The sequence below is a fragment of the Xiphophorus maculatus genome, chromosome 15 (genome assembly GCF_002775205.1).
Source record: "Xiphophorus maculatus strain JP 163 A chromosome 15, X_maculatus-5.0-male, whole genome shotgun sequence".
Lineage (NCBI taxonomy): Eukaryota > Metazoa > Chordata > Actinopteri > Cyprinodontiformes > Poeciliidae > Xiphophorus > Xiphophorus maculatus.
Window position 1 is genome coordinate 8,620,718 of NC_036457.1, and position 14,224 is coordinate 8,634,941.

Here is a 14,224-nt window from a genome sequence, read left to right on the forward strand (position 1 = left end):
AAGAAAGCAACACAGAAAAGAGAAAAAGACAAACTGAACTTATGCATCCAAAAATATGTTCTTAATCTTTACCAGATTTTTATATTAGAAAAGAAAATAGCACTGTACATTCCCTTGTGTGTTTTGTTAGTTATGATTCATTTCATGGATTGAAGCCAATAATTCAAAAAAATATTTGATCTGTGAATGATTGATAAAATGAGAGAACACAAACCTCTCTAAGATAATCTTTTAAAAGGTTCTGAGGTAATCCTGATTTTTGCTCTGCAGTGGGAATAAGCCACTCCACTGAGAACGTTGCCAGTGAGCTCTTTATTTCCTCAGCAGGACTCACACCTGCAGTCTAAATCTGACACGTCAGCAGCAGGTTTCCATCATTGATCTACATGTCAGCAGTGCACTGTGAGATGTGCTGAGGCAGCACTCTGAATTTGAAATCTGATGAACATCTCCAAATGTCATTTCACACCCAGTCATTTACACAAATAGCTCATGTTCCCTCTGTCGCGATAAGAGACTTTGAGATTCTCTCTTAAGCATATTCAAAAACAGCCTCTGGTGAAGGAGAACAAATCCAGGTGGGTTTTTTTTTAGATTGTCAACCTTTCAGCCTGTTTGTTTCATCACCTAAAATCAATTAGATTTATTTTTGGGTTTCTTGGTTTGTCTGCTAACGTTCATCCATTTTTAACAGACTCGAAGGCAGTGGTTTGTCACACAGCTAATTACTATGGAAGCAAAAAGCTTCACAACCACCATAAATGATACATTTAGAAGCAGCGCTTCTAAGAACCAGCAGACCAAAGACTGATTTTATATTTTTTCTGTGAAAATAAAAAATAGCTCTCTGTTTCATGCCTTCCATTGCAGAATAAATTACTTCGACACAACAGTGGGTCTGATCTGCAGCAGAAACATACTCATGCATGAACCTGTCAGTCACTGCCTGCTGACAGCTGGCTACCTGCCTTACATTCTGCAGAGTCATGTCATGCCCACTCAACCAGAGCTTTATTCTTCAACATCCACTCAACCAGAGCTTTATTCTTCAACATCCTTTTATCTTTTCAAATGAAAAATGAAAAGGTGTAATGGAGGAATCCGATATACTAGAAATTTGGGAGCTTAAATGTCATGAATCAACAATGTAAAAAATAAGTAGGTTAGACTTAGTTTATGGAAATAAAGGCTACCTTTTATTTAAAGAATTTTGACTTTGTTAGGAGAGCTTAGGATAGAAACATGCACAAAATGCACCATGTAGAGACTATCTGTGGCTAACTTGTCGAAGCATTGCCAGTAAGACAATAAAACAAGAACCAAAAATTCAACAAAGACAGCTTCAATAGACTTATTATTTAGACATGCACTGATCAGGTTTTCTTTCAGTTCCCATACTTTATCCTTAGGACTGTCACAAATTAAAGAGGACCACAAAGGGTGGCAGTTGAAGAATCCCTCATTTTAGTTTGATTATTATTCTTTCAACTTGTAACATCCTGGGTTCATATAGAGCCTAATATGATTTAAGAGCTGTGACCACTGATACACGACAGCACACTAGAGTCAAATTTTGTAAACAGTTTTGAAAAAATTTAAGTTTTTCTTTGCACAGTTTCCACTAGCTCTGAAATATATGTTAGATATTTATTAGCTTCTCTTGGCTAATAGTCAGGTTGTTTTTTGTAAGCAGATATGTTACAATTAAAAACAGTTACAACCAAATATAAAAATTAACATGATGTTCACTGAAACATCTTTTATTTTCTTAGAAAAGATGCACTCGCACACACCTTTTCAGATCTTCCCACAACTTCTCCGTACCACTGAGATCAGAACTTTGTGATGGCCACACCAAAACATTAACTTTGTTGTATTTAAGCTACTTTATAACAACTCTGGCTCTATGCTTTGTCCATTTGGAAGATTCTTTTGAGCCCATGTCGGTACAGGACAATTTGACTGTGGATAATGACACTATTTAACAGCTTCAGCCAGAATCTAGACGAGGTCTTAGGCTTTTGTTCTGAGGTAAAGCTGCACATTTTGGACCAAAATACATTCATCTTCTGGACAGAGAACATGTCTCCTTTCTGAGCAGTATGATGGTTGGACATTCCCATCATGTCTATACTTGTATATAACTGTTAGAACAAATGAACGCGGTACATTTAAACATCTGTAAATTGTTCCCAGGGATGAACCAGACCTGTACAGTTGCGCAATTTCCTTTCTGAAATCTTGGCTGATTTTCTTTGACATTCCCATCGTGTCAAACAAGATAGCAGTGTGTTTCAGGTGTGGCCTGAAAATACGTCTACAGGTGTGCCTCCAATTAACTCAGATGTTTGTGTTTGAGGTGTAATTCCTCAAACGTCTATAAAAAGGTTTGACTCAAGTCATAGTGTAAGGGACAGTTATCCCTCCTGTTGACCAAATGTGTTTAAACGTCTGAAATCAAGGAAAGACACACGCAAAAAAAATCTAAAAATAAATGTGCCTGCTATGTTCTCTGACATTTAGGAAATAGAAATAATTCAGGAATTCTAACTGACCTAAAACAAGAGAGGTTTGATCAGATTTAACTTCAGACAGTGAGAAAAAAATGTGTGTGTCATTTTATTTGGTGTATGTAAATATCTGATTTCAATTGTATATGTATATAATTTAGATTGCACCAGTCCAGCAGGGGTTACAATGTACTCACATGCCTCCTTCCACCAGCACGGACTGGACTCGGCTGCATCCTCCCGCCAGCGGAAGGTTGACTGATCCTTCTGTGAGCAGAACCCTCTTCCCCCGCAAACCGCACCGCTCGAACAGAGTGATGGATGGCAGAGAAAACTCCTGCCAAGAAAGTCATAAGGAGCATTAACAAACTCGGAAAACTGCAGGTCACGCAGTTCAAAATAAGAGTCATTTCAGAAGTTGCCCTGGAAACCGACCGCACTCAGACCTGTGTGCTTCTTGGCAAATAAGCTGTCTGGAAACTTGTAAAGAAGGCCTGTTTTCTAAATTGATGTAAGTGTCTTATTTGTTACTGGACAACACCTTTTCTGAGTACAAGTACAAAGAACTGAACTACTCAATTCTTTGTACAAAATCAACATAAAATAGTTCAAACTCAAAATACTTTACAATTTAAATTTAGTTTACGGATTCTTATAAGTTCATAAATATGTAAATCACTCTCTTGGGGCTACATAACAACATTTGCCTTGTTTAGAAACCACAAGGCAGCTGGGTGGCCAATGCTGTGGACAAGAGTGGTAATGGTATAAATAATTAGACCACATATGTATAATAAATTCCAAAGCGTAAAATACATAATAACAAGACAATGGAAATCATATTTCCATCATATTTCATATTTCCTTAATAAAGGAAGTGTAAAATGGTGAAACAACAGAAACAGCTAACACTTTGTCCACTGATAGAAACAACTAGTAGCAATCAATATTCTCTGTTAAACAGGCTAAAATACATTTTTGAGAGCTGTACTTAATTTTTTAACATCTCTGTTCAAATTACTACATCTTATCTGCCAGAACTACCTTGCATGTAAAATGTGTAGGTAGTCAAGATACAGATATATTTGAATTGATAAAATTTTAACAAGGCAGCCAGTGATTTCTAACTGATTGAATTTCAGTTCTTGGTGTTCAACTCTGTCTGTAATAGATCAAGCAGCAAAACTAATTTCCATTTTTCTTACTCTAACAATAACCTGAGCAGTTTCCAGGGAGCAGAGCACCCCAACAACTAATGGCAACACAATCAGTAAAAGCCTTTATCTTATACACACTGATTTATGAAACACAGCGCACAAAGAAGATGTAAAGCACTGCACCTTTAAAGGGACAAGCAACCCGAAACACAGAGGTGGGTGGAATGGCATTAGAAGAATCGACAAAATACAGACTCACAAAGCCAACAGTTTGCAGCGACAGGATGGATGAGCTCCTGCCGACACAGCCCATCGCTCTCAGATCTGGGTAACTTCCTTCCTCTAGCACATACATCTTCCCTGTGAAGTTCTGCCCTTCAAATGCCAGCCAGCTGAGGGTCATTTGCATGAACATGGACACGAATGCAAAGGAAAAATGAAGATTGCAATGAAATCAAGTCATTTTCTTTAACATTTTTTGCATTTGTACTGATTTTATTCGATAAGTAGTACAATAAACAAATGCCAAAAAGCAAACTGAAATATGTGTAGGCAATGCAGTGTATTTTAATCAGCTCATACATGAAAATAACTGAAAAGCAGAGCTATAGCAGCCTCAGAGATTTTTCTTTTCAGTCATAGCTGCTCCCAGCGGCCTCTACGTTTAAGCTCTGCTTTTCGAAGGTTGTTGCAAAATGTCCGTAAGCACGATTGATTCAACCTGTCATAACTCAAAAACAGTTACAGTAAAATGTTTTCCCCTCAGCGTGCGGCATTGCTCACCTCCCTGCCAAGACTTTGCAGGAAGCCACTGAGAAACCATCCTGCAGGCACTTTGCACTGTCCTCCAGGACAAGGACAGAGCCCTGGAAACCGGGATCAGAGAAAAGCTGCACCTGGGGGACACAAAGAAAAGCGAAACAATAACAGAATGAGTCATGTACCCTGCACACGTAGTCAGATAAGATGGACAAGAATACAAGCTTGCGCACTAATATTGTGGGTAGGGCCTACCTTAAACTTGGCAGTGTTCTCAAAATCATCCTGCAATAAAAGGAAAGAGAAATGAAACTGATTTACAAAGAAAACTCATCTAAGGAAAGAGAACTGAAAATAAAAATACAATCTATGCTTTATAATTGGCGACAAAAATCCTCAAACATTTTTTTCCAATTGTTATGTACAAAGTCGATATGAAATGTATGTGCGACATAAAAATCAACTTTTTGTACAATTGCTTAAATGGACCCAATGTCCTTGGAGGTTTAGGTGGAATTATAATCAGCAGCCTTACAGGGAGAGAAAGTGCAGTATTTTTATTACGATTCTTCAAACCTGTTTATGAATAATGCATATTGTTGTTCTTGGAATAGTTTTTAAAGAAGTTTCTGGACAAAGTCTGCTGAGACTGTCCTACATATATTGACTAGATTCACACTTTAAGGAGGAGGAATGCTCTACTTTATGTAAATATCTGTTTGTGAAATTGACTAAAGTTGGTAATAACCTATGTCTTAGTTTTAGTTACTCAGATTACTTGGAAAAAAAACCATAATGGAAGGAGTCAGGAGTTGATAACTTCAAGGTCTATAAATTCATTGAGCTCAGTGGAATGCAGACACTTTGATCAAATGAACCCATTCATGGGTTTATAGACTTCTGACGCATCATATTTCTCCCTCCGTAGTGACAAAACTGCTTTTTTGGAATGCCTGTTTCATTTAGATTTTTGGGGATTTAACTTGTTTTTAGATAAAGTGATTAGAGAAGAACACTTTAATGAGTAAATGAATCTTTTTTGTTTTCACTCAAATTTTGACACTACACTACATCCCGCTGCTTAAACAGTGACTGTTTATCCTCATGTTTGTAACCAAAACAGCTTCTGCATGAGTCACCTTTCTGATCATTCTTATGATGTTCCCTTTCCACAGGCCACATTTTTGTTCTTGATTTGAGGGTGACTCATGCTTCTGAAGATATTTTCTCTGTGGAGAATTGCCCGAGAACTCCTGAGCTGTATCTGCTCCGTCTTATTATTAGATTGTGCTACAAAGATGAGTGTTGTGACTGGTCACATGCAGCGGGTCAGAGCTGGGGAAGTGAAATCTTGTCAAACATGCTCCTCTAACCTTTCCAGCCCAAACAAAAACATTGGCTGTTTTAGCAACAGAAAGCTAAATACGACACACTCGCTGGGCCGTCTCAGTAATAACCAGGCAACTTTTCCACCAAAGCAAAAACAGTGAGATTTCATGGTTTTCCTGTGAGTCACTGCTCTTACCAGCACGACAGGCATAGTTGAGCCAACTTTGTGCTGCAGCGCGCCCCAGTCTTCTGGGCTCCCATACAGGCCTTTCTCCAGGATGTAGGACTCGCCGCAAAAGTCCGGCTGTTCAAACACAACCCAGCTAAAAGGGAAAAAAATAAACAAAGCAGATGGGGAGGAGCGTGATGTCTCTGACAGATATGACAATTTTCAATTTCATTCTGCTTTAATTAAGAGTGACAGGTGAGTGTTTGATGTGACCATATTTCCTGAGAAAGATCACCACAAGATTCCAAGTCGTGCGTAATTCTCATAAGCTGCAACAATATTTGGACAGAATCCAAACTAATACCAAAGTTAATGCTACGTGCATTTTATTAAAAATCACAATAAGTCCTGGCATTTTGGATCTGGCTCCTTGAATTAAAAAAAAGAAAAAAAAATAAAGCAAGGGGGTGTACTGCCTTTATAGAGTAATAGCATGAGAGGCAAGTCAAATTCAAACACTTCAGAACCAATCACAGGCTTGCAGGCACGGCGGGAGAACATGGGTGAGGCGGTGCAGCCTAATGGCAGACTAGCAGCGCAGCAAGAATTTCTGAGTTCTTCCTTGTAAAGAAGGACGCAATGTTCCGCTCCACAGTAATAACAGTCTTGTTAGTTTCTCCCTTGGGAAGTCAACTTGCTTCCCAAGGGAGCATTGCGTGTTCTGCTCTTCATTATCCCTATTTGCTCTCAGTTTGCTTTACTTCTACACTAGAAAAAAGCACAGACCACAACCAAATAGCACGGCTGCATGTTTCTTGCTACATATAAATAGAGATCATGAGTAGATGCGTGTTTTTATTCAGACAGCCACGCACCTCCTCCACACATAGTGTGAAACTGAATTTCACAATTATCCCACACCACAGCAGGGTGTGAGGCAGCATGCTCCAACGTAAACATACCTAGACAAGGAAGTGCAGGCTGGAGAACTAAAAAACATTAGTGAATTTGTTCCTCTGTCTTGACCTGTCTGCCTGGGTGTGGCAGTTTTACCGCTACACCTGAACCACGAAGATTGGCAGTAAATCAACAAGGCTTTGCAGGAACTCTCAGCTAATTATGAACTTGAAGGGAAGAAAAACATTTTAAAAAGCGCACACATTACTGGAATTTAGCAGGCATGTTAAGTAGTCAAGATATGTTTCCAGCAAAGCGTCTTTTAGTTTCATTGGCTGCTTGGATAAAAAGCAAAGACTTCTAGGATGAATATATTAAAAAGTGTCACTTACACGCCACTACTGACATCAATAGACTGCGTCTTCATGCCGTAGCCCGTGTCATCCATGTTAACAACAGGCAAAGTGAGGTCAACACTCACTCCAAGCTTGCCAAAGTTTCTGTCACTGAACAGCTTCAGGTGAGGAGACAGAAAATCCTGCCACAAAAATAAAATCCACCAGATTCACAAATGAACAAGGATAAGAAGAAAATGCTGAACATGTCACAGCACGCTAAAATTTGCATGATTCACAGATCACAACACAAAAACTAGCTAAGAAGCCTATTAGTAAAATGTTTTCATTGTGCTGTTAAACACTAATTTAATGTTGGTCATCCAAATTACTCACAAAAAACTATTCATACCATCTGAAACACTAAATAGGTAAAAACATGTAATTCTAGTATGAGATCCTCACATTATCTGATCGCTTTATTTGAAACTAAAAACAATGTTTTTTACTGGTGCTAAAATATTTTACCACATGTTTGTAGGCAGAACAATGTTATCCATAAAATATATGTATTTTAATTGAAAAACATAACCTAGGAAACAGTTTAAATTTATAAGTCACTTAACTTGGGGAATTTTAAGACGCTGATATTTTCTCTGACTTCTCATTAAACCTTGATGTGTCTTTTTTAACCAACAAGCAGCACCAGTCTAAACCTTAATGTGACAATTATCTTAGCAGCACAGTTAAAAACTGCAGTAACAATATTTAACCTGCATAAGCATGTTGCCTTGAAAGCTTGCCTTGTGTAATCAGGAAAGATAGTGCCCAGAATTCCTATTGTGAGGTTTATATCTTAAGAATTGCGTGTAAAACGTTAGAAGTTGGTTGCACATGGTCAATTTTAGACAAATTCCAACACCTAATTTCAGTGTATTACATGTTTCCAACTGCTTTGGTCACACATAGGCCAGAGGAATGTATTTAGTGCTGGACTCACAGATATTATTGGTCGTAATGACAGAAGCTCGAAGCCTCCCCATTCGCTGCAGTCCAGGTACTCCCCTTCCTCCAGGATGTGCTGCTGACCCTCGAACCCGGGCAGGTTGTAGCCCACCCAGCTGGAAGAGGAAAACATCTGTACTTCAACTGCATTTATAGATTTTGCTGTTTAAACAGTTTGAGAGCTGAATGCACTCGGCTTAGGACTGAGACAATGACACCTTAATTTCAACTTGCACAAGGAAAGGATGAAAAAGCGTGACAAGATGACTCACAATCCTCCAATGATTTTTAAAGATCCCACAGATTTTGTTTCAAGGTTTGTTCCATCTGCAGCGATGCCTTCTTCTGTCTCGCAAAAGCTCAAAACATCACTGTCAATTTGTAAGCAGGAGCCCTCAAAGCCAGCCTTCTCGTACACCAATGCCTGCAAAAAGGCACAGACAGACTGCATTCAAGACCACTCAGTTCAAAATAGTGGGTGTCATATTTTTTAATACACTGTCGGCTTCTTTCTATTTTCCCACCAAAGCACAAAATATAACATTGATTTGAGTGAGTATTCAATGAGCATCATGTTTCTTTTTTTACATTTTCTGCAGTTGCTGAACAGCAGCACAAAAGGATGGATTTGAAAAGAGGCTTTAATTCTCACATCTCACATAACTAAAATATCTGCTTTTTTTATTGCAGCATTTAAAGTCGTGACTATTTTTGGCTCAGCGCAAGAAGAGCACAAAGACTTGATCTGAAAACATAAAGCTCAGCAGCAGATGGCTTTTTCAAGAGGATGCTTCCAATCTGAATGTTTAACTTGCCAAGCTGACCATGTAAAAGCGAAGTGAAGTGTGCTTACCTTAACTTCATTCGGATTCTCCACTTTGAATCCACCCTGGAAAAATGGATTAATATGTATTTATTTATATGGTTTTATAAGTCCAATAATTAAAATCAAAATATTCTGTCATTTTAGAAATAAATGTACAGGTGTCAAGCAATTACAAGTAAAAAAAAAAATTTAAAAAGTGAAAGAATGTCTGTGAACTGATTCCTGTCACGCCAAAAGCCTTTGTACAAAGTGACATGCCTGAGCTGATTCACGTGGAAAAACAAAACGCAAGAGGAAGGAATAACAGCAATCTAAAGAATGCATTTTAAGCTGCTAATTAGCCTTGCAAAGACAATTCTCCCCTGCATTTCTCTAACATGGTGTCACTGACATTGTAGCACAGCAGCATTTTCTAATAAGCCCCAAATGAAACAAATAGTTACAGGATGATGTGAGAGACAGTAGTTTTGTCATGGACTTGCATAAAATGTAAAGACAAGTTATGACTGTGTGTCCACTTGTCTTGGGTAATGACTTTCATTTACTGAATGCAACTTGAGTAGAGATTAGCACAATCCATTCAGAACCTTTGAATGGATTGTCCACCCAACAACTGCCCAATCTAATGCATTTTAATATAGCTTCATGTGACAGACCAACACAAAGTACTGCAAAACAGGATGCCCAAAAGTACATGGTTTCCAAAGTTTTGTACAAATAAAAATCTAGAAAGTCAAATGTAAACTTGTGCTCTGCTCATTTTATTCTGACACCCCTATGAAAAACCTGGCAGCTCCAACTTAAGACATCACCTAAACAGAAAAAGTAACACTCTGAATGTAGCTGTTCAACTATGAAGTGTGGCGGTGCCAGTGTTATGCTGTTAGCAGGTACAAGGAAGCCTGACATAAGTCTGGAAAGATGAACGGTGCTAAAAAGCCATTCATTAAAAAAAATAGCAGAAATGAATTAGCAGAAACTTCTGTACAAGGATGATTAGCAGGGAGGTCAGAATCAAGTTTCTACAAAGGAACAAAGGAGAAAATGGAAAAATGTTTTGTTGATTGTTTCTTTTTTTAAAGTTAGATAAATAGTAAATATCATGAAGTCAGAGCAATGGTTTGCAAACTGTGCCAAAAATACCACTGTTGGTCTTTGGGCATTCTTTGTTACAATGAGTTTGTTACATTTTATCAGCTACAGTATTTACAGGGTAAAGTCTAAGCAACATAGAACTAGATAGCTCAAACATCCCAAGAGCTAGTTGGACTCCTGTTCACATAAGGCACAAAGAATACTGAGGATAACCAGCCTTTTAGATAATTTTGGTAAAATTATATTGAAGCTATTTACATATGTTTATTAGTGTAGATCATCCCTTCTAAATACATAAAATGAAATTGAAAATTCAGACTGTGCTGGTCCAAAAGGGAAGCACAGCGGGAAATATTTTTGAAAATTGCCCTGCAGAAACTGAATCAGAGGTCAGTGAACCACAAATGGCACCTAATGATGTGTTCAATTTTTCTCTGAAGCCAAATACTTCAGAGACATAATTAAGCTGGCTTATTTTCAGCAGATGATGCTAATTCCTGTTAGCAATACAAGCTGCTGGCAATGAAATTAATGTATTTAAACATAATAGGAAATTGTTTTTTTTTACAAACAGAGGTCATTGTGTCATAAATCTTACAGGTTTTATAACTCCAAAAACTGCCAGAAGTGCAAACAAAAGGCTTGTGAGAAATCTCCATCTGTCCATGCTTGCATTCTGATTTCAGGCAGCTTTACTGTTTATTTTTCCAGTTTGAACCTTGAAACATATTTCCTTAAGCATGAAGTGCAAAGAAATTTGAATGTTATTTTTTTTTAATTATTTTTATTTGGACAATAAAATAATAATGTTATTATATTAACAGTATTAACAGCTGTACTGTTTTTAAATTTCTTGAGAGTGTGGTCACACTTGCAAAACAGCATTTACAGATATGGCACTAGTTAGCAAAAGACTGAGAATATTTTATGTTTGACAACAAACATCAAGGTTTTCAGCAAAACCAAACATATAACTAACTTTCATAGCCATAAAACCCCTTTACCTGACTTGCAACTAGTAGTGATTGAACTGTTATATGCATAAGAGGATACACACACATACTTACCATTTTAAGTGGTCTAAGAGATCCCACAAATGGTGAAGAAAAGCCCCAAGCCTCAGGAACAGGATATGCTCCTTTTTCCAGCACACCTATCATGCCTTCAAATCCCGGATCACTGAACACCAGCCACCTGCCGGAAGATGCACAAAGACTAAACATTACCATTTTACTTATTACTATGTCAAAATGTCCCTCTATGTTATACGTAGCTGCACCCAGTGTGGTTTCAGAATCACAGGAAGTCATGGCCTGATGTAGGTGGTTACTTATAGTGAATAGTGGAAGCACATGGTTCTCACACTTAAAATAATATGCATCATTAGTATGAGTATTATGATTAGTATTATAAGCATAAACCTTTTCTGCTAATTTCACTCTAAATTTTTGTGATAGACTGACAAAAAATTGTAAAGCGGAACAAAAACAAAACAAAATGTCTTTAAAAATGTTTTACAAATAATAAAAATTACCCTAATAAGACAATGTCTGTAGTTTGTCACAACCTTAGTAGGGAACTCAGTGAAATGTGGATACTGTACATGACCTTGAATGCACCATCCCCACAGTCAAACATGGCAGAACCATTATGGTATGGGGATCTGCTTCTTTAGCACAAACAAGAACTGATGGGAGGATGAAAGCAGCTGAATACAAAACAATCCTGGACATAAAGCTTTCAGAGGCTCCAAAAGACTTAAATCTGGGATGAAGGTTTACCATCCAACAAGATAAGAATCCAAAACACACAGCAAGATCTATGATTCAATGATTCAGTGATGTTTTAGGTTGTAATGTGATCATGTGAAAAAGTTCATGGTTTACATAATTCGACTAAGAGAACAAAGCTGAAGCTCTCTCACAGGAAAGACTTCAACACTTCCTGCTGCGTGCAGCACTTAAGAGTGGTGAAATCAGGCTTTTTTAGTAGGGTTTGGTTTTATACCTCTATCAGACATGAGTGAAACAAACTTGAATGAAAAACAAAAGATGCTTGTTTTAGAGTGAAAGCCAGAGGAATGGCATGCTGCAGTTCAAAGTGGTTTTCTTCACATTTAATTTTTAGTGTGGGCAGCCTTTGTTCCCCCCTTTTCTCTGGCATTTCGAGCACAATACCAATGCCTCATACCGATCACCATGTGTGAGCCTCTGGCAGGAAAAAACAAACCCATCCCTTTCAGCCACCGCTGAGGAAGTAATACCAGGAGGCGATGCCAGCCTCATTCTGCTAAGTAAAGGAATAGCTTCACTCCATTTGGCTGGAACAAAACCACATCTGCTACACAGTCGTCTCCACTCGAAGCAGGGGAAAAGTTATGCAGGACGGGCAGCTGAAGGAGATCTTTGAGGATTATCTAACTAGATGTAATCCGACACCTATCACTTTTGTTTAATCTGCGAAGATAGTCAGATTAAATTCTTTATTGAAAGGCAAAGCCGCAAAAAGTAGCTATGAAGCACAAGTTTAATAGAACGCATTGCCTACTGGGGCAGGGCACAAAATGTCCCAAATGCCTACACCTCTTCTGTGGAAAAAAAAAAATCCCACATTTTGCCAAGTTGACACCTTTGTCTGGTTCTCACTGTTCATCTAGTTTTCACCTCTTTCCTTTTTTTCTGACATGCACCAGCAGGACAGACATGCCCAGGCTTTCTAAAAAGTAGGAATGAGAACAAACAAAACATAAATGAGGAAGATAATGATTATTATCACTCAACTTTTTTTATTTTTCCACAAAAGAAAAGATTTCTACTAGTCAGAGAACCTCTGATGAGTCTGCCAGTCGATATAAAAAGCAACATAAGTGATGGCAAATAGGAGTAACACATGTGCGTCTAACTACATTTTCTTTTGTCTTTTGGAGCCTCGGGGTATTTTCTCGGTAGTTTAACTCAGCACTAATTGCTCATACTAACAGGCAGCTTTTTACCTAAGTGTTGTTCACAGTGGATTCTCAACAGGTTTGAAACTGCTGGGAAAGGGAGATAAGCCGAATACGAAAGTGATAGCTGTTTTGCTAAAGCTCGAGATATTCTTTGAATTTCTACATTTTGACCATATTTGGAGAAAAAAATACACAATACATGTACCCTCTGTGGTTGCAGATTATACATCAGTTATGGTTTTCTATACCATGAATATTTTAATCTCAGCCATTAGCTTCAGGTCAGGGATTAATGTCACACACAGTTCCCCTATGTTCCAGCTGCCAATTAGAAAACTAGAGGTTATAATTTTTTTTTCGTGCTTACGGTCCAGGCTAAATAATAGAAACAGCATAACATAATTTCTCGGGCTTTATAAATTCCTACTTAAGGTATAAATAATTAAACACATGCACAAAATGATGTAAGTAGTACAGTACAAATTAAGGAAGCTAGGGAACAACAAAGCTGAAGTAGGATAGATGTGTGGTCTTAAATCTGGAAATGGGAGCATAATACATACTTGCTGAAACTTGTCCAAATCTACAGTCAATGCAATAACTAAAAAGCTTACAACAAACTAGACTGAGTGAAGATCAGTTGTTTGTTTTGAACCCACATACAAAGAAAAAGCTGGTAAAGGATGAGACAAAAAAATCCTTTGAAGCTCAAGTTAGAGAACTGCAGCAAACAAAGGACATCTTAAGATTAACAAGTCTTTGTAACAATCACTGGATGCTATCCAGGTGTTTTATGGTGAGACGTGTCACCACAAAAAACATCTTTCTTAACACTACAAATGGTAATTTGGAGTTTGCTAAAAGCTACTAGGGCTTTAACTGGAGTCATTTGATTTGTCAGACAAGGCCATGTTTTTTGGCTGCAAACACTCTTTTGCTCAAAAGGTTTGAGAGAAAAAGCAAACATTTTACCAAGTCAAAATTTCAACTATGCACGAAATATTAAGCTGATTATTCCTCCAAGGACTTAAAAAATTCAACTTACAGGGAGCAGATGCAACTCAGCATTTACATGCAACTGATTTGCATAGAGAAATTGGGATATGCAAGTTCTAAGAGAAAAAAATCTAATACAACACCCAGTGAAGTCAGAATTCTGAACTGGATAATTGAATGTGCCTGCCTGACACCGTGG

At 37.9% G+C, this 14,224-nt stretch overlaps 1 protein-coding gene across 2 annotated transcripts in view; it reads right to left on the reverse strand.

Moving 5' to 3' along the window:
* Positions 1-14,224, reverse strand: part of LOC102230755 — a 33,825-nt gene that overhangs the window by 4,543 nt on the left and 15,058 nt on the right. For both annotated transcript variants that reach the window (XM_023347593.1, XM_014474414.2), the window contains 10 exons: positions 11,150-11,276; positions 9,015-9,050; positions 8,434-8,585; positions 8,157-8,277; positions 7,214-7,359; positions 5,952-6,078; positions 4,682-4,711; positions 4,451-4,563; positions 3,927-4,059; positions 2,708-2,847 (listed from right to left, as the gene is read on the reverse strand). In XM_023347593.1, the coding sequence (XP_023203361.1) occupies positions 2,708-2,847; positions 3,927-4,059; positions 4,451-4,563; positions 4,682-4,711; positions 5,952-6,078; positions 7,214-7,359; positions 8,157-8,277; positions 8,434-8,585; positions 9,015-9,050; positions 11,150-11,276 (1,125 nt within the window). The remainder of the gene's footprint in view (positions 1-2,707; positions 2,848-3,926; positions 4,060-4,450; positions 4,564-4,681; positions 4,712-5,951; positions 6,079-7,213; positions 7,360-8,156; positions 8,278-8,433; positions 8,586-9,014; positions 9,051-11,149; positions 11,277-14,224) is intronic.